Source organism: Ornithorhynchus anatinus, chromosome 18 (assembly GCF_004115215.2).
Source record: "Ornithorhynchus anatinus isolate Pmale09 chromosome 18, mOrnAna1.pri.v4, whole genome shotgun sequence".
Classification (NCBI taxonomy): domain Eukaryota; kingdom Metazoa; phylum Chordata; class Mammalia; order Monotremata; family Ornithorhynchidae; genus Ornithorhynchus; species Ornithorhynchus anatinus.
The window spans coordinates 28,995,064-29,018,702 of NC_041745.1; the positions used below are offsets into that span (position 1 = coordinate 28,995,064).

The following is a 23,639-nucleotide window of genomic DNA, read 5'->3' on the forward strand; positions in this document are numbered from 1 at the left end:
TCACCCCTACCCCCTCCGGGGGTAAGAGATCTGGATTCGAGTCCTAGCTTTCCACTAGCCTTGGACAAGTTAGTTAACCCTTCTTGGTGATTAAGACTGTGAGCCCCATGTGGGACAGGGACTTTGTCCAACCTGATTTGCTTGTAATCCACCCCAGAGCCCAGTCCCACAGCACTTATGTATACATCTGTAATTGTATTTATTTATATCGATGTCTGTTTATTTGTATTGATATCTGTCTCCCACCGTCTAGACTGTGAGCTCGTGGGCAGGGATTGTCACTCTTTATTGCCGTATTGTACTTTCCCAAGCACGTAGTACAGTGCGCTGCACACAGTAAGCGCTCGATAAATACGATCGAATGAATGAATACTATACCTGGCATATAGTAAGTGATTAAGAAATTGTAGAAACAAGATCAACAAGTCCGACATGGGGCTCAAAGTCTAAGTAGGAATGAGAACAGGTATTGAATCCCCATTATGCAGATGAAGGAACCAAGGCCAAGGAAGTTTAAAGCCTCACCCAAAGTCACACAGCAGAGAGTGGCGGAACCAGGATTACGACCCACGTCCTCTGACTGCCAGGCCTATGCTCTTTCCAGTATTGCTTCCCAGCATGGCCTAGTGGAAAGAGCCTGCCTCTCTCTACCTCATGATGATGAAATGAGACAACTGATGTGAAAAGTGCTTTAGGAAAATGGAAGTGGTCTGTACACATCCACCCACCCACTCGCGGTCGTGTTAGTACACCCATTGGCCTGCTCATTCACAGATTCCCTCTCACACATACACATACACCCCCATATTCTCCCAGAGTGCCACCTGACGACTCCATGTGAGCTATGGTTGGTTCTGCTGGATCGTGCTTGGCTCTGGGGGGCACTGAGTTGTAGTTAAAATCTTCACCGTGAGGCTCCTCGGCCCTGGAGGGTCTCTGAGGCACCTCTCCACCCCACTTCAGAAAGTGCTTAAACCACTACAGGAGAAGCACAGTCAAGTCAGCATACTTCAGAGGTTGAGGAAGAGGCAGAAGGAGGTGCTTAAAGCCAAGATAATCAGTCAGTCAGTCGTATTTATTGAGCACTTACTGTGTGCAGAGCACTCTACTAAGCACTTGGGAGAGTACAGTCTAACAATATAATAGACACATTCCTTGCTGACAATGAGCTTACAGTCTAGAGATGAGCTTACGGTCTAGGGTCTAGAGTAATTTACTGAGGGCTGTACTAAGCACTTGCAGAATACAATGTAATAAAATAACAGAGGTGGTAGACATGTTCCCTGCCCACAATGAGCTTACAGGCTAGAAGATAAGATAAACTTTGAAAAAGCTGCTAAACTAAAGCATTATCTCCAAGTGAGAGCACACTGCATTAAATACTGACAACAAAAGTATGCTAGAGCACTATTCATTCAATTGTATTTATTGAGCACTTACTGTGGGCAGAGCACTGTACTAAACACTAAAAGAAGACTAGTACAGTGAAGGACACCCGTATATAATTTCTCCATAGAAATTTTTTTTTTATGAGATAAAATCCATCTTGCCTATTTTTTAATATTTGTCGATCCCTTTATATAATAGGTAAACCAATTATGTTTTTAATGGAGTCTTAATAAAGAGGACAAAGAGGTTGTCAGCAATATAATGTTTCCTCAAGAAACTTTCATCCTGCTTTTAGCAGCACAGTTTGGGAAACACGTATTATTTATATCATTATTCCATTTTCCTAACCTGTTATTTTGACTGCCCTGCTGAGATTTCCACTGGGGAAGGGAAATTTTACTAGAACATTAATACTCTAGCATGCAACCTATAGAAATCCCCTGATTTAGAGGTAAAGGTCTCTGTTGTTTACAGTGCAGTGAAACTAAGGCCACCACATAGTTAACACTACTGAAAAGACCTTTGGCAAAGAGAATTTTAGGTTTGAAACTTGTAACATTCAATCCTTAGTTTGAAGATGATGCAAAATGTAAAACTACATTTAACGACATTCCTTGACTCGTTGTAGGTGTTGTTAAAAAACTAAAAGACGTGGAATATCTGGGGACGGTAGTCAGTATGTGCCTTAATTCTAACTATGCGGCTGTGCTCTTTGAGGGCAAGGTCCAATTACATATGGTAAGTAGAGAAATAAGTACATTTTGACCCCTGACTTTTTCTATTTTATGGTAGACCTAGAGGGCAAAAGCAAAACATTTCTCTCCTCTCCTTCCCTCCTCTCCTGGGAGGAGATGTTGCAAATGACTTTCTTGGGGCAAAGGACAGTTGATCTGATATACCCTTCCTTGTGTTCTCTCTTCCCTCTCCCCACATTTTCAGTTGTAAGTCTGCTAGAGGTCAGGGACCTTGTCTGAATTAAAATACTTGTACCTCTCCTAGCGCTTTTATTCTTTGTTCAAAGAAAGCACTCAACGAATGCACTAAATAACAGTTATAACCATTCTTCGACTCAACCGGTTTCCATAGGAACAGTCCCCCCCCCCCACAGGCAACCGGGAAACAGAAAAATCAGCTGTCATTTCTCACATTTGTTGCCTGATAAAGTGCTAAAGACAACGCAGAACCTCTAATTCTTCACATTCAGAAATAAAGGAAAATCAACTTCTAAGATTCCTGCTATTGGACTGTGTGTTCCTTTCCTGTGTCAAGCACTATTCTAAGCGCTGGGGTAGATACAATCGAATGAGGTTGGACACAGTCCCCGTCCCACATGGGGCTCATAGTCTTAAACCCCATTTTACAGATGAGGTCACTGAGGCGCAGAGAAGTGACTTGCTCAAGGTCACACAGCAGATAAGTGGCAGAGCCAGGAATAGAACCCAGGTCCTTCTGACTCCCAGGGCTGTGCTCTATCCACTAGCCCGTGCTCCTTCTCATGGGATGGTCGGTAGGGGCCAGTTATCTCCCCATCACTTCCAGATGGACGGGGCCTCTTCGATAGCCAGATCATGCTCCCTTTGTCTTAGGCATAAAACCGGGGAGGCAGAAGGGGCAATCACAGCTGTTTGAACGAACCCCAGGCTCCCTGATCCCAGGTCTCCGTCCAGTCTGAGAAATTCCAATCAGGGCTAAAAAGACTCCAAATGGTGGTTGCCTATTAGTCTCTCCCAAGCACTTAGTACAGTGCTCTGCACACAGTAAGTGCTCAGTAAACACCACCTATTGTATCTGTATCTGTCACCAAGTCCCAATCCTCCCTAAATCCTCGGCCCCCTTTTCACCGCTGCACTCCAAATGAAAAAGTTGGCCCCTCCGCCGAAGAGAATTCTCCCTTCCGGCTGCAGAAAGTGTGTGTTCCCTGGCCTAAGGAGGAGAATTAAGTTTCCTTCTTTGTTTCATATTTTATTAGATAGAGAGTGAAATTCTGGATGCTCAAGAAGAGCGAGAGACTCGCCTCTTCCCCACAACAGCTAATGAATGTCGAATTCTATGTCACGCTTTAACAAAGGATTTCCTGATCTACGGAACAGATGTACGTATTCACCCACCTTCGTCGATACATGTTTCTTCTTGAAGTTGTCAAGACCGCAGGAAAGAGGGTGGTTGAAGCGACTTCATCACTTGAATGGTAAAAGTGTGGTTATGCCCCAGGGTGGAGAATCAGATCTTTTTATCAATACCAGCGCTTAGTACAGTGGTAGTACAGCATAGTCCCCTAGACTGCAGACTGGTTGTGGGCAGGGAGTATGTCTGTTATATTGTTAAAATGTACTCTCCCAAGCGCTTAGAACAGTGCTCTGCACATAGGAAGTGCTAAAAAATGATTGTCTGGCACATAGTAAGTGCTTAACAAATGCAATTAAAAAAACCTTTAGTTTCATATGCAGTACAAAGGGCCTCAAGCCTTCTTTTTCCCCTCTTTCTGTCTGTGCATATGGACTGCTAAGGCAAACAAAAGGAATCCAGCCATAATTACAACTCTAATCAATCAATCGTATTTGCTGAGCATTACCGTGTGCAGAGCCCTTGAAAGAGTACAATGTAACAGAGTCGGTCAATACACTCCCTGCCCATAAGGCGCTTACAGCTTAGAGGGGGAGACCAGGCATTTAAATGAATTAGATTTGGAAAAATGGGGAGGGGGGAAGCCCTAAAGTTTAATACTACACTAAAGATAAGGGTAAGTATAAAACAAAATCAGTCACATTAGATACAGTAATATTCTGTTTTTAGAAACTTTAAAACGGATTCACACGTTCACCTTTCCCCAATTCCACGATTCTCTCTGATTTTGTTGCCTTTTCCCCAGCTCCCCACTGTTTGCTTTCCACTTCTAATTTTTTTTTTTAATGGCACTGGTAAAGCGCTTACTATGTGCCAAGGATTGTACTAAGTCCTGAGATAAATACCCGATAATCAGGTTGGACACAGTGTCTGAATCACAGAGGGTTTACTATCCAAACTGCCATCACCCAGGTTCAAACATATAACCATGTTCCAACATCCAGTGTTTTGACTTAGTTTTCAGAAACTAAATGTATTATAAATCCTAAGGCAATCTGCAGTCATTTGGTTCCAAACTTCACATTTACATTTTTAAGCCACACCATATTTTAATCATTGCTGCTGGTGGTTGCTTCTGTTAATTCATCTTGATATTCTAGTTCATAAGAATCTGTTGCATTTGCACCCTGAGGCAGTTTAAGAATGGAGAGCCATATTATAAATGCAGTAAATAGATACATTTGTCTGCAACATTTTAGGTGATTGCTTCAAGAAAAAAAATGTAGCAACAAGTGAAAGTATTTGTTTTGCAATAAGGTAAACGTCATTTTGGGAACTTCTTACAATAATTGTCAAATGATTAGAAGTTGTATTTTTTTTAATCAGGCTGGTGTTATTCATTATTTCTACATTGAAGATTGGCAACACGTGAATGAATACCGACACCACGTCAGTGTCAAAAAAATCTTTCCAGATACAAATGGGACCCGGCTGACTTACATTGATGATAAAAATGAAGGTTTTCTGTACTGCCCAGTAAGTCTAGCTATTAGGTGACTTTTGATTAAGTGAAATGTACAAAAATGAAACTCATAATTCTAATCGCTTTTAAGGAAGTAGATAAACAAGTTCCTAAGCAATGTTTCGGGTGCCAGTGGTGATGCTACTTATCCTATCCCGCCTTGATTACTGTATCAGTCTCTTCGCTGACCTCCCTGCCTCCTGTCTCTCCCCACTCCAGTCCATGCTTCACTCTGCTGCTCGGGTCATCTTTCTACATGAGCATTCCAGTGCAGGTTTCCCCCTAAAGAACCTCCCTCCGCATCAAACAGAAACTCCTTATCATCAGTAGTCCATCACCTTGCCCCCTCCTACCTCACCTCACTACTCTCCTACTACAGCCCAGCCTGCGCACTTTGTCCCTCTAATGCCATCTCAGTCACTGTACCTCCATCTCGTCTATCTCACCGCCGAACTCTCGCTGACCTGGAATGCCCTCCCTCTTCTTATCTGACCGACAATTACCCTCCCACCTTCAAAGCTTTATTGAAGGCACAATTCCTCCAAGAGGCCTTCCCAGACCAAGCCCTCAATTCCTTTTCTCCCAATCCCTTCTGCATCTCCCTGATTTGCTCCCTTCATTTGCCCCACAGCTCATCCCCACAGCACTTCTGTACCCATCCGTAATTTATTTCTTATATATTACCCTTCTCCTTCTCTAAACTGTAAACTTATTGTGGGCAGGGGACATATCTATCAACTCTGTTATATTTTACTCTCCCAAGCACTTAGTACAATATTCTGCACACAGTAAGCACTCAATAAATACGACTGAATGGTTGATTGTTCATGTTTTTTGATGCAAATATTTTTTTAAAAATCTAGGTAACTGATGCTGTGTATGAAATTCCAAATTTCTCACCAACCATCAAATGCATTCTTTGGGAAAACTGGCCAATGGATAATAGTGTGTTTGTTGCCTATGATGACGATAAAGTCTATACTTACGTCTTTCACAAGGATACTATTCAAGGTATTAAAATTTATCTCCGGCGGCAATACTAGTCACTCATACCAGGTCCAAAATTTGTACTCCGAGTAATCAGTCTGTGTTATCCATTGAGTGCTTACTGTGTGCAAAGCACTTTACTAAGCACTTGAGAGAGTAAACTACAACAGATTTGGTAGACACGTTCCCCGCCCACAAGGAGTTTTCAGCCTAGAGGGAAGTGAAATGAAATACAAATGAAGTGCTGTGAATTTGAGGGACATTCAGTAGTAGAATGGACTTGACTAGTAACCTTTTGAAGTAGCATTTACGTTAGTATTCAGTTCTTAATTTGTAATGAATGAAGTGCCATTTGACAATCAATCAATCAATCCATCAGTGGTATTTGGGGGAAGGAGGAGAAGCAGCATGGCCTCCTGGATACAGCACAGGCCCGGAAGTCAAAAGAACCTGGGTTCTAATGCTGGCTTTGCCGCTTATCTGCTGTGTGACCTTGGACAGGTCACTTCACTTCTCTTTGCTTCAGTTACCTCATCTGTAAAGTGGGAATTAAGCCTGGGAGTCCCACGTGGGACGGGGACTGTGTCCAACCTGATTAACTTGTATCTACCCCCGTGCTCAGTACAATTCCTGGTAAATAATAAGTGCTTAACAAATACGGTTATTAAAAAAAACTGGCCAGAGACAAGGGTACTTCACAGATCAATACTTCAGACATCGCAAATGGAAAGACCAGAGGTTTCAGACTGTGAACCCAGCTGCGCTTTAGCTCTGGCCAACCCCGTAGAAGAGAAGCATTTCTAGCAGCACGGAGGGTAGTAGGAAATTCTAAGCGGAATGCCAGGCGCCCCTGCTGCCCCCGCCCCGCTCCCTCACCTGCTGCTGGCCAAAGGTGAGAAGGATTGACAGAGGAGAGGCAGGAGTGACAGCTGCGGTGGAGAGGGAACACGTAGGTTTTCAGAGGGGTGTGTAATGTTGGGGGAGGGGAGGAAGGGAGGGATTTGGTGGGCAGTCAGCCCCTGAAGATGGTGCAGGTGGGCATTTAAGAGGTCTGGATTGATAAGGCTGATGGTCTGTGAAATGACTCCTCTTCTTCCCTCCCTGACTTCTGTCTCTGTCTCCAATACATGACCCAGTGGAACAAGCACGGGCTTGGGAGTCAGGGGACCTAAGTCCTATTCCCAGCTCTGCCGCTTGCCTGCTGGGTTTCCCTGGGCAAATCACTTCACTAGGCCTCAGTTTCCTCTATCTTCAAAAGGGGGATTCAATGCCTGTTCTCCCTTCTCAGACCATAAGCCCCATGGGGGATAGGGATTGTTTCTGACCTAAATATCTTGTACCTAACCCAGCACTTAGTACTGCGCTTGGCACATGGTAAGTGCTTTGCAAATAATCAAGGGTATTTACTGAGCGCTTATTGTGTGCAGAGCACTGGGCAAAGAACCTGACAGAGTACAATATAACAGCAGTTAGAGTCCCTGCCCACAAAAAGCGTACAGACTAGTTTAATACCACCATCGTTATTATTATTATTCAATTGTTCACCGTCTAATGCCCTCCCTCCCCTTTGCCTTCAAACGTGCTCATGTCTCCCCCACCACCAGTGTTCTATCCCAGCAAGTCCCTAAAGCCCCCAAGAATCTCCATCAGGGGTACACTGCTAAATTCAGTCACTGAACTTGAATCTCAAGGCCACTACCATTACCCACTGATAGAAAAAGAAATGGAAAAATCAAATTTTAAAATAACAGTTTGTCCAAGTTGCGAAAGCAAACTGAAGATCTAAAGAGCAACTGTCGATCTCCAACCTTCTCTGCTATTGTGGAACCTCCAACCTTCTCCGTTAGTGTGAGACCTCCAACCTTCTCCATTAGTGTGAGACCTCCAACCTTCTCTGTTACTGTGAGACTTCCAACTTTCTCTGTTACTGCGAGACCTAGACATCACATATGTCTTTTAGATAGCTCCAGCGGGGTGACTTTGTATGATGCTTAACAACGACTAGCAAAACCGGAGCTCAAACAATTAGGTCCTGGAATGCAATCAGCCCTTTGACCCACCCCGCCCCCAAGCATTGCACTGGTTCTGGGAATGGATGATGGGCAAGGACTATACACCAATGAGGAGGATGAAAGAAACATTTAAAAAAAAAGTGTCAGAGACACAATGAAGCATAACTGCGAGCCCGATAGCAGCAGACAGGCCTTGGCATACGGCAATTAGAAATGGGCGGGGGAGGGGACTTTTAAAGTAGAGGCTTCAAAAAGACGGCAGCATCAAGGCACGACTGAAAATGTGCCAGGTACTGCAGCGAGCAGATGCCACAGTGAAGCGAGGTTTTCTCTTTAACACGCATCTATCCATAAATTATCTATAATTTAGAAAATAGATCATCGATAATCTATAAATTATCTATTCACGTCTGTCTCCCCATCTAGACTGGAAGCCTGTTGTGGGCAGGGAATGGGTCTACCAACTCTGCTGCTCTGTAGTCTCCCAGAAGCCTAGTACAGTGCTCTGCATGCAGTAAGCACTCACTCAATACCATTGATCGATCGATGCATACAATATGGAAAGGATACTTCATCACCCCTCGGTCTTTTCAAGTACCCTAGCTAACACAGACAAAAAGTTAGGGATGTTAAGTGGTAGATCTCTAGTCATTAAGTATAGATGTGAGAATGGCAGATATATGTTCTGTCAGCCAATCAGTGGCGTTTATTAGGTAGTTACTGTGTGCACAGTACTGTACTAAGCACTTGGGGGAGGATAATACAACAGAGTTGGTAGACACATCCTCCGCCCAGAGACTAGCATTCTGTTGCCGCTGTTGGAGAGAGAATCCTGGGCTGGAGGGACCAATGCTTTCATGGTGCTTTTTATTCATTCATTCGATAGTATTTATTGAGCGCTTACTATGTGCAGAGCGCTGTACTAAGCGCTTGGAATGTACAGTTCGGCAAGAGTAGAGACAATCCCTGCCCAACGACGGGCTCACAGTCTAAACGGGGGAGAGGAGCAGCATGGCCCAGTGAAGAGAGCGCAGACCTTGGAGTCAGAAGGACCTGGGTTCTAATCCTAGTTCTGCCACTTGACTGCTGTGTGACCTTGGGCAAGTCACTGCTCTTCTCTGTACCTCAGTTTCCTCATCCGTAAAATGGAGATTAAGACTGTGAGCCCCAAGTGGGACTTGACTGTGTCCAACCTGATTACCTTGGATCTACCTTCGCATTTAGTCCGGTGCCTGGTACATAGTAAAGCGCTTACCAAATACCATTAAAAAATGGATAAAATCTCACTCAATACAGCCATCATAAGTATTGATATTCTGATTTTGATGAAAGTGAACTATTCTGCTGTCTTCCTCCTGCCATTTTCAAGCAGCGTGGCTCAGTGGAAAGAACACGGGCTTTGGAGTCAGAGGTCATGGGTTCGAATCCCGGCTCTGCCACTTGTCAGCTATGTGACTGTGGGCAAGTCACTTAACTTCTCTGGGCCTCAGTTACCTCATCTGTAAAATGGGGATTAAGACTGTGAGCCCCATGTGGGACAACCTGATTCCCCTGTGTCTACCCCAGAGCTTAGAACAGTGCTCTGCACATAGTAAGTGCTTAACAAATACCAACATTATTATTAAATATGTTGGGCATGTTTATTTCTCTGAGAGGGGATGCAATTTTCTATTTCAATTTCTTCCCTTTTACATGAATGGATCTTTTCAGGCAACATTCAAAGAACTGCCTCTGGGTTTGTGCTTGACAAAAATACAATTTACTACATGACTTAACAACAGTGAAGACTGGAGAATACTGAACACATTTTTTCATCTTCATTCTGTTGGTTGTCCTCTCTCACTATTGATCTCTTATTGAATTCCTCTGCATTTTCCTCCTCCTGCTTCCGTGCCTACCTTTCTCACCACCTTATTTTTATTAGTATCATCTCCGTGACCCTTTGTTTCTTTCTTTGTTTTTTCTTTTTCCCATTTTTGCTGATGAGGGTATTTGTGTAAAGAATACATCATAATCACTGTCTGCTCCCCCAGCAAAGTTATTTTCAAGGCTCAATGCCCATAATTCCACTGCAAACACTTCACTAAATTATGTTAGCTTCTGAGCTTATTTAATTAAGTCCTCTTAGGCAGTGATGGCTTCCATTCAATAATTGCATTGCCTGGTCTGCTTTGGTGTGCAATGATGCTTTTTCTTTATGTTGAGGCACTGGGAAAAAAATTTTTATACCTGCCATTTCTTAACTGTAGGGAAGCAGCCTGGGGGAAAGAGCCTGGGCCTGGGAGTCAGAGGATGTGGGTTTTAATCCCGGCTCTGCCACTTGTCTGCTGTGTGACTTTGGGCAAGGCTCTTCAATTCTCTCCTCAGTTCTTTCATCTGCAAAATAAGGATTCAATATCTGTTCTCCTTCTTGCTTAGACTGTGAGCCTCATATGGGACCTAATTATCTTGTATCTACCCCAGTGCTTAGTACAGTGCTCGGCACATAGTAAGTGCTTTACAAATACTACAATTATTATTATTATTATTAAACAAATTACAGATATGTACATGAGTACTTTGGGGCAAGGAGGGTCTCTAGACCGTAAGCTCATTGTGGGCAGGGAATGTGTCAAACTCTGTTGTACTGTACTTTCTAAGCAGCGTGGTTCAGCAAAAAGAGCCCGGGCTTGGGAGTCAGAGGTCATGGGTTCGAATCCCATCTCTTCCACTTGGCAGCTGTGTGACTGTGGGCAAGTCCCTTCACTTTTCTGTGCCTCAGTTCCCTCATCTGTAAAATGGGGATGAAGACTGTGAGCCTCACGTGGGACAACCTGATTACCTTGTATCTACCCCAGCGCTTAGAACAGTGCTCTGCACATAGTAAGCGCTTAACAAATACAAATACCAACATTATCATTACAGTGCTCTGTACCCTGTAAGGACTCAATACCACTGATTGATTGAGAAGTGGTACTCAGGCCAACATAGAAGTTGGCGCTTTTTTCCTGGGTTTTGCTACGCTGTCCCAGGTAATATAGTTCAGCATTCTTGCGGTTAGCTCTTGGATCCTATGGCTACAGGTCCCACCTCCATTTCATCCAGGCTGGTCTTTGACGAATAGAGTCAGAATTTGTGAATCCTAGCTGGTTACCTTCTCAGTTAGACCTACTGAAACATTCGCTCTGCCACGATCCACTCTGCCACAACCTGGGTTTTCATTACATGAGATCGATAGAACCCTATGGAGGAATGAGGGAATACTATCTCTGTAACACACATCTGTCTGCATACAATACAACTTGGTATCAGAAGAAAGAATTCTGTGCACACTTGGAGGGTCAAAGACTTCGGGAACTCAACTCCTGCGCTTCCCTTTGGGGCACTATTCATACCCACGCCACTCTGGCATCACCACAGTCAACAAATGTACTTTGGAAGGAAAACTAGGATTTAGGGGACTAGGCATCTTCCAGAAGAGTTTGGGAACAACCCTTCAGGTTTGTTTTGAGGATCCTGCCACCTACCCGCTGTGTGACCTTGGGCATACCACTTAACTTCTCTGTGCTTCAGTTTCCTCACTTGTAAATGGGGATATAACACCTGTTCTCCCTCCTACTTAGAAGGTCCACTGTGAGACAGGGATTGTGTCTGACCTAATTTTTGGTCTCTTCTCCAGTGCTTAGAACAGTGCTTAACATTTAGTAAGTGCTTAATAAATACCACAATTTTTATTATAATTTCCCCAGTGCTAAGAATAGTACTGGACACTTAGTAAGTGCTTAATAAATACTGTAATTATTTTGATTTCCCTAGTGCTTAGTACAAAGTAAGTGCTTAACAAGTCTATTTAGTTGCCATTGTTTTTACAAGATGTTCTTCCCCTTGACTCTATTTATTGCCATTGTTCTTGTCTGTCCGTCTCCCCCGATTAGACTGTAAGCCCGTCAAACGGCAGGGACTGTCTCTATCTGTTGCCGACTTGTTCATCCCAAGCGCTTAGTACAGTGCTCTGCACATAGTAAGCGCTCAATAAATACTATTGAATGAATTGAATGAGTACCACTAAAAAAAAAGTTAGGGGAAAAGGCCATGTATAAGGATATGGACATAAGTCTTTTGGGGCTGAGGGTTGGATGAATATCAAGTGCTTAAAGGGAACAGATGCTTGCTGTGTGACCTTGGGCAAGTCACTTAACTTCTCTGTGCCTCAGTTCTCCTGTTCTCCTTTTTTCCCTCCTACTTAAACTAGGAGACCCATGTGGGATAGGGACTATGTCCAACCTCATTATGTTGTATCTACCTCAGTGCTTAGAACAATAATAAGCGCTTAACAAATACCACTAAAAAAAAAAGGGAACGTGCTTCAGTGCTGCAAAGAAATCGTGGGGTGCCTGGATTCCATTTCCAGTTCTGGTTGCTCTGTTTAGGCTCGGCTGTGGGCTGAAATAGGACCCAAGTGTCCTCTGCTTCCCCCATAATTCCTAACTTCCAGATGAGGGTGGTAGTAATAAAAGAAAAGAGGCAGGAATGTTTTTGGTAGCTGGAGCTGCAAGAGAGTCAAGGGTATCCAAGAGTCAAAGCTCTTTCTTGCCCTGATGGGGACCTGAGGATTTCCTTTCTTCTTTTTTTTTTAATGGTATTTGTTAAGCGCTTACTATGTGCCGGGACCGTACTAAGTGCTGGGGTAGATACAAGCTAATCAGGTTGGGCATGGTCCATGTCCCACGTGGGGATCACAGCATTAACCCCCATTTGATAGATGAGGTGACTGAGGCACAGAGACATTAAGTGGCTTGACCAAGGTCACGCAGCAGACAAGTGACAGAGCCGGGATTAGAAGCCAGGACCTTCCGACTCCCAGGCCTGTGCTCTACTGAAACTGGAACCAGAAACTCTTGCCTCTTTCAGAAAACAGAGTAGCATGGGGAGCTTCAGGGAGAGGGTAGGAGCCCCGCTGAGGAAGCAGGAAGAGTTGTGTCTTCAGAGAGACATCTTTAGTCATATGTCTGCTCTTAGCGGGTGGTAGGGGTATGGGGGCTCTGGTCTGAAGAAGCAGAGAATACCGGTTTTCCACTCTCACAGGCCCAGCTCTTAGAACCATGTTTAACACATATTTAGCGCTTAACAAATACCATAAAAAGGGCCCCCAGCAAAGCAGAGAACCAGGCTCACTCAGGAAACAGGAAGAGCCTTACTTGTGTGATGCTATGCCTTTTAAAACATCATATGAAGGTAAGAGCAAGAAACAAAGAAAGGGACTCACAAGGACACAAGCCCATGGAAACACAGAGAGGAGAAGTATAGGGTCAGGTCAGAAGAGTATGTATTCCCAAATACTTCACCCAAAAATAAAAGTCAAAAAGGTCAAATAAGGATGGGCAAGAAAACAAAGCAAATATAGTCTAGGAAACAAATCCAGAGGTGGACAGGTAGCCATGAAAATGGGGATGAGAACAAGGACAAAAAGGAAAGGGGGAAGATAGTGGGAAAGAGAGAGAGGAAGGAATTTAGGGAAAGTCACAGGGGATGGGGCGAGAAGGGCAAGCCTCCTGTCCTCTCCTAAGCACTTAGTACAGTGCTCTGCACATAGTAAGCGCTCCATAAGTATCATCGATGATGATGATGATGATGATGATGATGATGAAGAAGCAGGGAAATAGTAGAAGGGAGCCATGCTAACAGAAGTACATGTGGCCTCTGGAACCCCCGCTCTGTTACAGGCAAGCTACCTTTCATCCATGACCTTTTCCTCTCCCGCTCTCTCCTCCTCCTCGCCCTTTCGGAAACGTGGCTCTCTCCCGAAGACACGGTCTCCGCCGCCGCTCTCTCCAGCGGAGGCCTCTCCTTCTCCCACTCCCCCAGACTCACCGGTAAGGGAGGAGGCGTCGGCTTCCTCCTCTCGCCCCGATGCCGCTTCCGCACTATCCCTCCTCCCCCCTCCCTCTCCTTCCCCTCCTTCGAAGCCCATATCATTCGCCTCTACCACCCACTCCAGTTACTTGTCGCCGTCATCTACCGCCCTCCCGGTCCCACCTCCGACTTCTTCAACCACCTTGACCCCTTTCTCACCTTCCTTCTCTCCTTCTCTCTGCCCACTCTGATCCTTGGAGACTTCAACATCCATACGGATGTACCCGACGACTCCTCTGCCGCCCGCCTGCTATCCCTCCTCGACTCTGCCGACCTCCTCCTCCACCATACCGCGCCCACTCACCGACTCGGTCACACCCTCGATCTTGTCATCTCCTACCGCTGCACTATCTCCTCACTCACCAACTCTGAAATCCCTCTCTCGGACCATAACCTTCTCACCTGCCTCATCTCTCACACTCCCTCCCCCTGCAAATCTTCGCTACTGCCCCACAGAGACCTCCGCTCTCTCGATCCCATCCGTCTTTCCAATAGCATCTCGCCTCACCTTGCCGCCCTGTCCTCTCTTCCCACTCTCGACGATCAGGTCTCCGCTCTCAACTCCACCCTCACTACTCATCTCGACTCTCTCGCCCCCCTTTCCCTCCGCCGCTCTCGCGCCACTAACCCACAGCCCTGGATCACCTCCTCCGTCCGCCTCCTACGCTCCTATGCTCGAGCTGCTGAGCGCCGCTGGCGAAAGTCCAAGCACCAAGCCGACCTCACACACTTCAAATTTATCCTTTCCTGCCTTAACTCTGCCCTCTCCTCCGCCAGGCAAAGCTTCTTCTCCTCCCTCATCGACACCCATGCCCGTCACCCCCGCCGATTGTTCCGGACCTTTAACTCTCTCCTTAGGCCCCCTGTTCCTCCCCCTCCCCCATCTCTCACCCCTAATGATCTGGCCACCTATTTCCTCACGAAAATCAACACGATCAGGTCTGAGCTCCCCAAAGTCACCCCTCCGCCTCTCCCCTCCCCCCCAACAACCCCCTCCCCTACTTTCCCATCCTTCCCTGCAGTATCCTCAGAGGAGATCTCCTCCCTCCTCGCAAGTGCCACCCCCTCCACCTGCGCCTCGGACCCCATTCCCTCTCACCTTCTTAAAACCATCGCCCCTGCCCTCCTCCCTTCCTTAACTTCTATTTTTAACCACTCAATCTCCAAGGGCTCCTTCCCCTCTGCCTTCAAACACGCCCACGTCTCCCCCATCCTAAAAAAACCCGCTCTTGACCCCACTTCCCCCTCCAGTTATCGTCCTATCTCCCTACTACCCTTCCTTTCCAAAATCTTAGAACGAGTCGTCTACAATCGATGCCTAGAATTCCTTAACTCCCATTCTCTCCTAGACCCCCTCCAATCTGGCTTCCGTCCCCTCCACTCTACCGAGACTGCTCTCTCTAAGGTCACCCATGACCTCCTTCTTGCCAAATCCAATGGCTCCTACTCCATTCTGATCCTCCTTGACCTCTCTGCTGCCTTTGACACTGTCGACCATCCCCTCCTCCTCCGTACCTTAATCTCACCTTGGCTTCACGGACTCTGTCCTCTCCTGGTTCTCCTCTTACCTCTCTGGCCGATCATTCTCGGTCTCCTACGCTGGAGCCTCCTCCCCCTCCCATCCTTTAACTGTTGGAGTTCCTCAAGGGTCAGTTCTTGGCCCTCTTCTGTTCTCCATTTACACTCACTCCCTCGGTGAACTCATTCGCTCTCACGGCTTTGACTACCATCTCTACGCAGATGACACACAGATCTACATCTCCGCCCCTGTCCTCTCCCCCTCCCTTCAGGCTCGCATCTCCTCCTGCCTCCGGGATGTCTCCACCTGGATGTCTGCCCGCCACCTAAAACTCAACATGAACAAGACTGAGCTCCTCATCTTCCCTCCCAAGCCCGGTCCGCTCCCAGACTTCTCCATCACCGTGGATGGCACGACCATCCTTCCCGTCCCGCAGGCCCGCAATCTCGGTGTCATCCTTGACTCGTCCCTCTCGTTCACCCCACACATCCTATCCGTTACCAAGACCTGCCGGTTTCACCTCTACAATATCGCCAAGATCCGCCCTTTCCTCTCCACCCAAACGGCTACCTTACTATTACGGGCTCTCGTTATATCCCGGCTAGACTACTGTGTCAGCCTTCTCTCTGACCTCCCTTCCTCCTCTCTCGCCCCGCTCCGGTCTATTCTTCACTCCGCTGCCCGGCTCATCTTCCTGCAGAAACGATCTGGGCATGTCACTCCCCTTCTTAAACACCTCCAGTGGTTGCCTATCGACCTCCGCTCCAAACAAAAACTCCTCACTCTAGGCTTCAAGGCTCTACATCACCTTGCCCCTTCCTACCTCTCCTCCCTTCTCTCTTTCTACCGCCCACCCCGCACGCTCCGCTCCTCTGCCGCCCACCTCCTCGCCGTCCCTCGGTCTCGCCTATCCCGCCGTCGACCCCTGGGTCACGTCCTCCCGCGGTCCTGGAACGCCCTCCCTCCTCACCTCCGCCAAACTGATTCTCTTTCCCTCTTCAAAACCTTACTTAAAAATCACCTCCTCCAAGAGGCCTTCCCAGACTGAGCTCCTCTTCCCCCTCTACTCCCTCTGCCATCCCCCCTTTACCTCTCCGCAGCTAAAGCCTCATTTTCCCCTTTTCCCTCTGCTCCTCCACCTCTCCCTTCCCATCCCCACAGCACTGTACCCGTCCGCTCAACTGTATATATTTTCGTTACCCTATTTATTTTGTTAATGAATTGTACATCGCCTTGATTCTATTTAGTTGCCATTGTTTTTACGAGATGTTCTTCCCCTTGACGCTGTTTAGTGCCATTGTTCTTGTCTGTCCGTCTCCCCCGATTAGACTGTAAGCCCGTCAAACGGCAGGGACTGTCTCTATCTGTTGCCGACTTGTTCATCCCAAGCGCTTAGTACAGTGCTCTGCACATAGTAAGCGTTCAATAAATACTATTGAATGAATGAAAGTACAGAAAGGAAAAAAAAATGCAAAAAACCAAGCAAGAAACATCACCTATGTAATCTGGTTGAAGAATGCAAGAAGAAATTTAGAAGAAATAATGCTAAAAATTTTCTGTTCTCATCTTCCAGGATCCAAGGTGATTTTAGCAGGTGGCACCAAAATTCCATTTTCTCATAAGCCATTGCTGTTGTATAATGGAGAACTAACCTGCCAGACCCAGAGTGGGAAAACAAACAATATCTGCCTTAGCACGCATGGTTTTCTGGGCAATTTGGAAAACTTAAAACCCAATGAGCTAAAACAAATACTGACACAGACTTTAATATTGAAAAGGTAAGATTGTTTTTCAGTTGAAAAAACTCACTCTTGGTGGGGTAGCAAAATGCCATAAATTATTAAGCAAATTGACCCAGGATTCATGGATACTATTACAAGATTGATCTTCACTAGGAGAGAAAACTGTCCCATATGATAATTGCTGAGCTTCCTTTGCCTCAGTTCTCATATCAGAGCTTGCTACAGCGTGGCTCAGTGGAAAGAGCCTGGGCTTTGGAGTCAGAGGTCATGGGTTCGACTCCCGGATCTGCCACTTGTCAGCTGTGTGACTGTGGGCAAGTCACTTAACTTCTCTGTGCCTCATGTACCTCATCTGTAAAATGGGGATTAACTGTGAGCCTCACGTGGGACAACCTGATTAGCCTGTATCTACCCTAGCGCTTAGAACAGTGCTCCGCACATAGTAAGCGCTTAACAAATACCAACATTATTATTACAGGTAGTGTTTCTGCTCAGTGATTTGTGGGCAGGGAGCATGTCTACCAACTCTGTTGTATTATACTCTCCCAAGCACTTAGGTCAGTACTCTGCACACAGCAAGTGCTCAAGAAATACCTTTGAGAAATGTCAGCCTTCGGATATAAAACATAAGAAAATGTTTGCCTCCTGAATGAAAGAAATAAAAATGTTTTGAGTATGGTTTCATTTCCTTATAGAACAGGGAAAGGGGAGGGAACTGGAAGGGACAGACAGGACATGGCCAAAAGCTTCCTGGATCAGTCATTTGGGTCGATTGGATGACTCAATCACTGTTAAAAAATTACATTTGTATGGGCTGAGCTCCACATTTCAGCATTTCACACTTTCCTGTTGGGACAGGATATCCATTTTGTTTTGCCCTGTGACTATAGATAATCAATGAATAGTGCCTCTTCTTTCAAACTGTACTTTGTTTGTAAATGTCTTTTTTCCTATCCATTATGCAAGCTGTTAGCCTTGCAGAGAACTCTCTTCCCACTCAAATCCTAAAAACTACATCCATTACCACTTCAAAGCCCACTTAAAAAAATACACCCCTCAGGAGACATTCTCAGATTTATCACCCCTTCCTGGTAATTTAATCCTCTCTTCAGAATTTACCTATTTATTTTCTTACATTTGTTTCTTTCATGTGTACTGAGGCTTGAATATTTGGTAATTTCAGTCTGCCTCTTTCCCCATTCGATTATACAGTCTTGGAGAGCAGGGGTCATGCCTTTTCACTTGCTCACTGTGGGCAGGGAATGTGTGTACCAACTCTTCGGACAACTCCCAAGCACTTAGTACAGTGCTCTGCAGTAGTAAGTGCTCAATAAATTTGATTGATTGATTGATCCCAAGAGCCTTGTACAATGCTGTGCACACAGTAAGCATGCAGTACACTATTAAGGCCATAGTAGCGATACTTACTCGCTATACCTCAGTCTCGCCCCTCTCCCTGCTGACCCCTCACTCACATCCTCTCTCTGGCCTGGAACTCCCTCCCACCTCACATTCGATTGATCACCACTCTTCCCATCTTTAAAGGCCCAAGAAAATCATATCTCATCCAAGAAGCCTTCCCTGACTCACCTCTCATTTCTCCACACTATTCTCCTTTCCTTGTGCATCAACTACGCACTTAGGTACTTATGCACTTCAATACTCATCCCACCCGGGTCCCACAGCACTTTATAATCTTCCCTATCTGTAATTTCCCCCACAGCACTTTATAATCTTCCCTATCTGTAATTTATTTAAATGTCTGTGCACTTAGGTACTTATGCACTTCAATACTCATCCCACCAGGGTCCCACAGCACTTTATAATCTTCCCTATCTGTAATTTATTTGTCTGTCTTCCCTCACTTCGAAGCTCCTTGAGGGTAGGGAGATCTTGAGGGTAAAGATAGGGTCTCCCTGCTTGATATGATACTCTCTCACATTCTTAGTAGAGTGCTCTGCACACAGTAAGAGCTCAATAAATACCACTGATGGATTGACTGACTGGCTGAATAGGTGCTCAATAATGCCAATGATGATGATCACGCTGAGAGACGTAACTAGGAGTCCATCCTACATTTTGTCAATTTCTCTTGGTTAAATTTCATATTTCACCTTTCCTGTTCTAGATTTTCTGCCGCCTGGGTGATCTGCATGCAGCTGGATGACTCGGCTGCATGGAATGAACTAGGCAGCGCCTGTCTGCATCACATGGAAGTAGAGTTCGCCATACGTGTATATCGTACAATTAAAAATGTTGGGATAGTGATGTCTTTGGAACAAATAAAGGTGAAATAGGATTCCTCAACATCATTGAACATTATTGACATTATCAATGCATACTGTGGTATTCTTTAAGCATTACTATGTGCCAGGCACTGTTATTGAAATGCTTAGTGAGAAAAAGGAAAACGAGCGTAGATTCAGCCAGTGACTAATGACTGCAGTGACTACTCTAGGACTGAGGAAAATGAAGTTTTTTGAACAGGTATTGGCCTCATTCTTGTTGCCATCATAGGCAGAGGACAAGGTACGAGACCTTGGTGGTGATAGTGGCTACTCCTTGGCATCTGACATGTGGCCACCAAATGGTGGGGTGGGTAAGGAAAAGTCTCCATACGATAACCTGCACTGCTATAAACATCTTTATTTAACAATAAACACTGGGATAACTAGTTCCTCCTAAGTTCAAAATTTCTTCAGGATCTGAAATCTAAAAGTCCTTTTGGCATGCCTCCATTTAATCTGCCTAATGGAAGAATGATTAAAGTGGTCAAATGACCAGATACTCTCCCCAAACTTTCATTGCAAAACAAATGTTTAGCAAGGACCTTCAAGATTTCAGTAAATTTCTCAGGTTTGGAACTGCTCAATTTTGCTGAATAGCCATTTTTATTAGCAAAACTCTCCCTTCTTGCCTCACGACCTCCAAATTGGGCTCCAAGCAAGGCTAACATTTTCCACCACCGATCCCAGGAATAGGAATGATACAAAAGAGGAATGGAGCTAATTCATGGCATATGCATTTCCAAAAGCTGAAAATAAAAGTGCTTATAGATGATTTTTGAAAAAAAAATCACTTTGAAGTAAAGAGACACAGGCACATATGCTGGGATGTAACATCCAGAGATATTTTTGAAAGAAAATTCTAATTGCCTTTCTTTAATTTAATGGGAAACATGACAGTTTTCCCTAGGAAAAATTAATACCTGTTTTTACAGTGCACTCTAGCATAGGTTGTCAGGTTTAAATTTAAGAAGGGTAAGGAGGATTTTGAGGTTTTCAACTATCATCCAAAAATTACATATATATATATAAAATGTGAACATATTATATGCATTTTATATATTATGCATGCATAATGTACCCTTCCATATTTGAAGGTGGTATCACTAATGATGAGTGGAGTGATGACGAAAGGCTAAAAAAATTGGGAATTTCAGCCAGGCAATGAAAGACAAATAATAATATCCAAAATGTTTCAGGTTTTTTTTGCAAGTTGCTTGATTATTCCTTAATGTTAGTAAGGGGGATCAACTTTATATAAACTAATCAATTTATATCTGACTGAATGACTTACATGACTATTTCTTACATAATGACTGTCTTTTTTCTGACTGCACTGAGGGCTGAAAAAGAGGAAATAGCGTAAATTGCCACTGGAGGGATTTTGGCTAACTAGAAACACAAACTTCTTAATAATGGGAATTATTAAACACTAGAATGGGCTGTAGAAGTGAAAATAGAGGGGAACCTTCCTCATGGTCTTTCAAAATAGGAGAAATACTTTGAAATGGTTTAATCAATCAATCAGTGGTATTGATCGAGCACTTACTGTGTGCAGAGCACTTGGGAGAGTGCAAGACAACAGATGTTGGTAGTCTTGAGGCATGGGAATAAATTAGAGAGGTAGCATGGTTTAGTGGATAGAGCACGGGCCCAGGAGTTAGAAGGATCTGGGTTCTAATCCTGTCTCCACCACATATCTGCTATGTGACCTTGGGCAAGTCACTTGCTTCTCTGTGCCTCAGTTACCTCATCTGTAAAATGGGGTTAAGAATGTGAGCCTAATGTGGGACAGGGATTGTGTCCAACCTGATTAACTTGTAATCACCTCCAGTGCTTAGCACAGTCAGTACTTGGCTCATAGTAAGCACTTAACGAGTACCATAATTATTATTATAAATAAGTTGATCAGCTCTAGAGTTGAACACATATGAGTGCTAGGTCCTGGTGAGAAGAGATGATGTTTTTTTTCTGAGTTGCAAAGGCCAAGATATAGAGGTAATTTTAGAGGGTTTTTTTTAAAACTTTAAAAATAGCTAATCAACTTTTATTATTAACTTCTAAGGTAGGTTTTGCCTAATTACAATGGCCATTTGACTAGTTCCAGCTGTGAATTTGAATATTTCTTATCTGCCCTTAGTTCCAATCCCTGAGAATTTTCTAACTTATTTTAGGAAAAAAAACAACGCATAAGGGCAAGATGAGTTACATAATGGAGACCTCCGCCCACTGGTTTATAAATATCCTTCATGGTACATTGGAAATCTCCCAAATAGCATAGTGTCTTTGGTAAAGCATTTTTATAATAAGGACAAAGATGACTGTATACTCCTTATGAGTGAAAAAAACCAAATTCAAACCATTCTAACATGCAGTACTTCTTCTATTTACAGGGGGTGGAAGATCACAGTCTTTTAGCAGGACACCTTGCCATGTTCACTAACAATTTCAACCTGGCCCAGGATCTGTACCTGGCATCTAGCTGCCCCAGAGCTGCACTTGAGGTACCCAGGCCACCGTTACTTCAATTGACATTTGTTAGGCACTTTTCTGTCAGACCTTTTATGGTATTTGTTAAGCACTTACTTTGTGCCAGGCACCTTACTAAGCACTGGGTTTGATGCATACTAATCAGGTTGGACATAGTCCCCGCCCCACATGGGGATCACAATCTTAAGCTCAGTTTTACAGATGAGGTAACTGAGGCACAGAGAAGTAAAGTGACTTGCCCAAGGTCACACAGCAGTCAAGTGGCAGAGCCAGGATTAGACCTCAGGTCCTTCTGACTCCCAGGCACGTGCTCTTTCCACTAGGCCATGCTGCTGCTTCTGCCTCTGGGTCTGTGGGGCCCCATCTTGCAGTGTTCCTGGTAGAGGCACCTTTTCAAGGAAGCAGATGACCTTGGCAGCAGCAGAAACAGTTTTTCTTCTCACTTGGAATGGGTACATCCCCTTGATTCTATTTATTGCTATTGTTTTTGTCTGTCTGTCTCCCCCAGTTAGACTGTAAGCCCGTCAATGGGCAGGGATTATCTATCTGTTGCCAAACTGTACATTCCAAGCGCTTAGTACAGTACTCTGCACATAGTAAGCGCTCAATAAATACTATTGAATGAATACTATAGCTCTGCTTCTTGCAGAACTCCCTCTTGAGTTCATACTTCACCACTGCCCTGCCACAGTGGCTGTTCTCCTTCTGACACTTTGAAATATACGGTGGCCCAAGCCCTAATCCGCGCAGTAAAGCCTGAAAGGATTCTTGTTCTCCCTTGAGGAAAGTTTTTCCCACCCCTTTCACACCCAGGAAATCATGTTGTTTGTGCTCTCCCATACTTGAAAGGGAAAATCAGGTTGAAGATGATTAAGGATGAGTTGTTTCCTACTTTTACCATTAATGGGCCATTATTTAATAACCGTAGGTTTGAAATATAATGTCCAGCACTGGATGCATACACTTGCTAAGCTTCTTCATGGCAGGGGTACGTCTACATATTTTACCGTACTCTCCCAAACGTTTAGTACAGAGTAAGCCCTCAGTAAATGTCACTAGTGGATTGACAAGGTAAAGTGACTTCACTGGACCACTGCGACACTTGTATCTTAGTTTTTCTTTAGGGACTGGATCTACATTTTCATAGACAAAGATCTGTTTTTCTTGTAGATGAGACGAGATTTGCAGAACTGGGACAGTGCACTGCAGCTGGCTAAACGCTTGGCCCCCGACCAGATCCCGTTCATCTCAAAGGAGTACGCTATTCAGCTCGAATTCACGTACGTTCTTCTTTGGAAAATATGATATCGTCACCTTTGGTGAAGGTCTAGAATATTGAAAAGTTACAGTTATGACTATCCACGACTGAGACGGTAACCGAGACAGAAAAATTCTTGGCTCAAGATCGACAAAAATCCCTGGTTATTTTCAGGGTTGAAAGAACGTATATAGTTTTGGGGTGGAGCTACCTGATATTAATCAGTCAATCGATGGTATTTATTGAGAGCTTAATGAACTGCGGAGCATTGCACTAAGTGCTTGGGAGAATACAATACAACAGAGTTGGCAGACACATTCCCTGCTCACAAGGAACTTATTGTCTAGAGGAACCAACAGGCTAGAGGCAGATATTTACAGTTTAAAGCAGATATCTTGAAATGTGATGCTTGAGTCTGTATGAGTCAAAATTAGGGTAGGCTTGGACAGAAATGTGTGTTACGTATCAGCCATGTTTTT

At 44.7% G+C, this 23,639-nt stretch overlaps 1 protein-coding gene across 4 annotated transcripts in view; it reads left to right on the top strand.

Annotated features, from left to right (window-relative positions):
- Positions 1–23,639, top strand: part of LOC100082134 (WD repeat-containing protein 19-like) — a 63,482-nt gene that overhangs the window by 13,991 nt on the left and 25,852 nt on the right. For all 4 annotated transcript variants that reach the window (XR_486629.3, XM_007671906.3, XM_029046799.2 and 1 more), the window contains exons 13-20: positions 2,018–2,127; positions 3,359–3,481; positions 4,840–4,989; positions 5,839–5,986; positions 16,959–17,163; positions 19,256–19,415; positions 21,806–21,916; positions 23,073–23,182. Coding sequence is in view for 3 of the 4 variants with exons in the window: in XM_007671906.3 (XP_007670096.2) it covers positions 2,018–2,127; positions 3,359–3,481; positions 4,840–4,989; positions 5,839–5,986; positions 16,959–17,163; positions 19,256–19,415; positions 21,806–21,916; positions 23,073–23,182 (1,117 nt within the window). In the remaining variant the exon portion in view is untranslated. The remainder of the gene's footprint in view (positions 1–2,017; positions 2,128–3,358; positions 3,482–4,839; positions 4,990–5,838; positions 5,987–16,958; positions 17,164–19,255; positions 19,416–21,805; positions 21,917–23,072; positions 23,183–23,639) is intronic.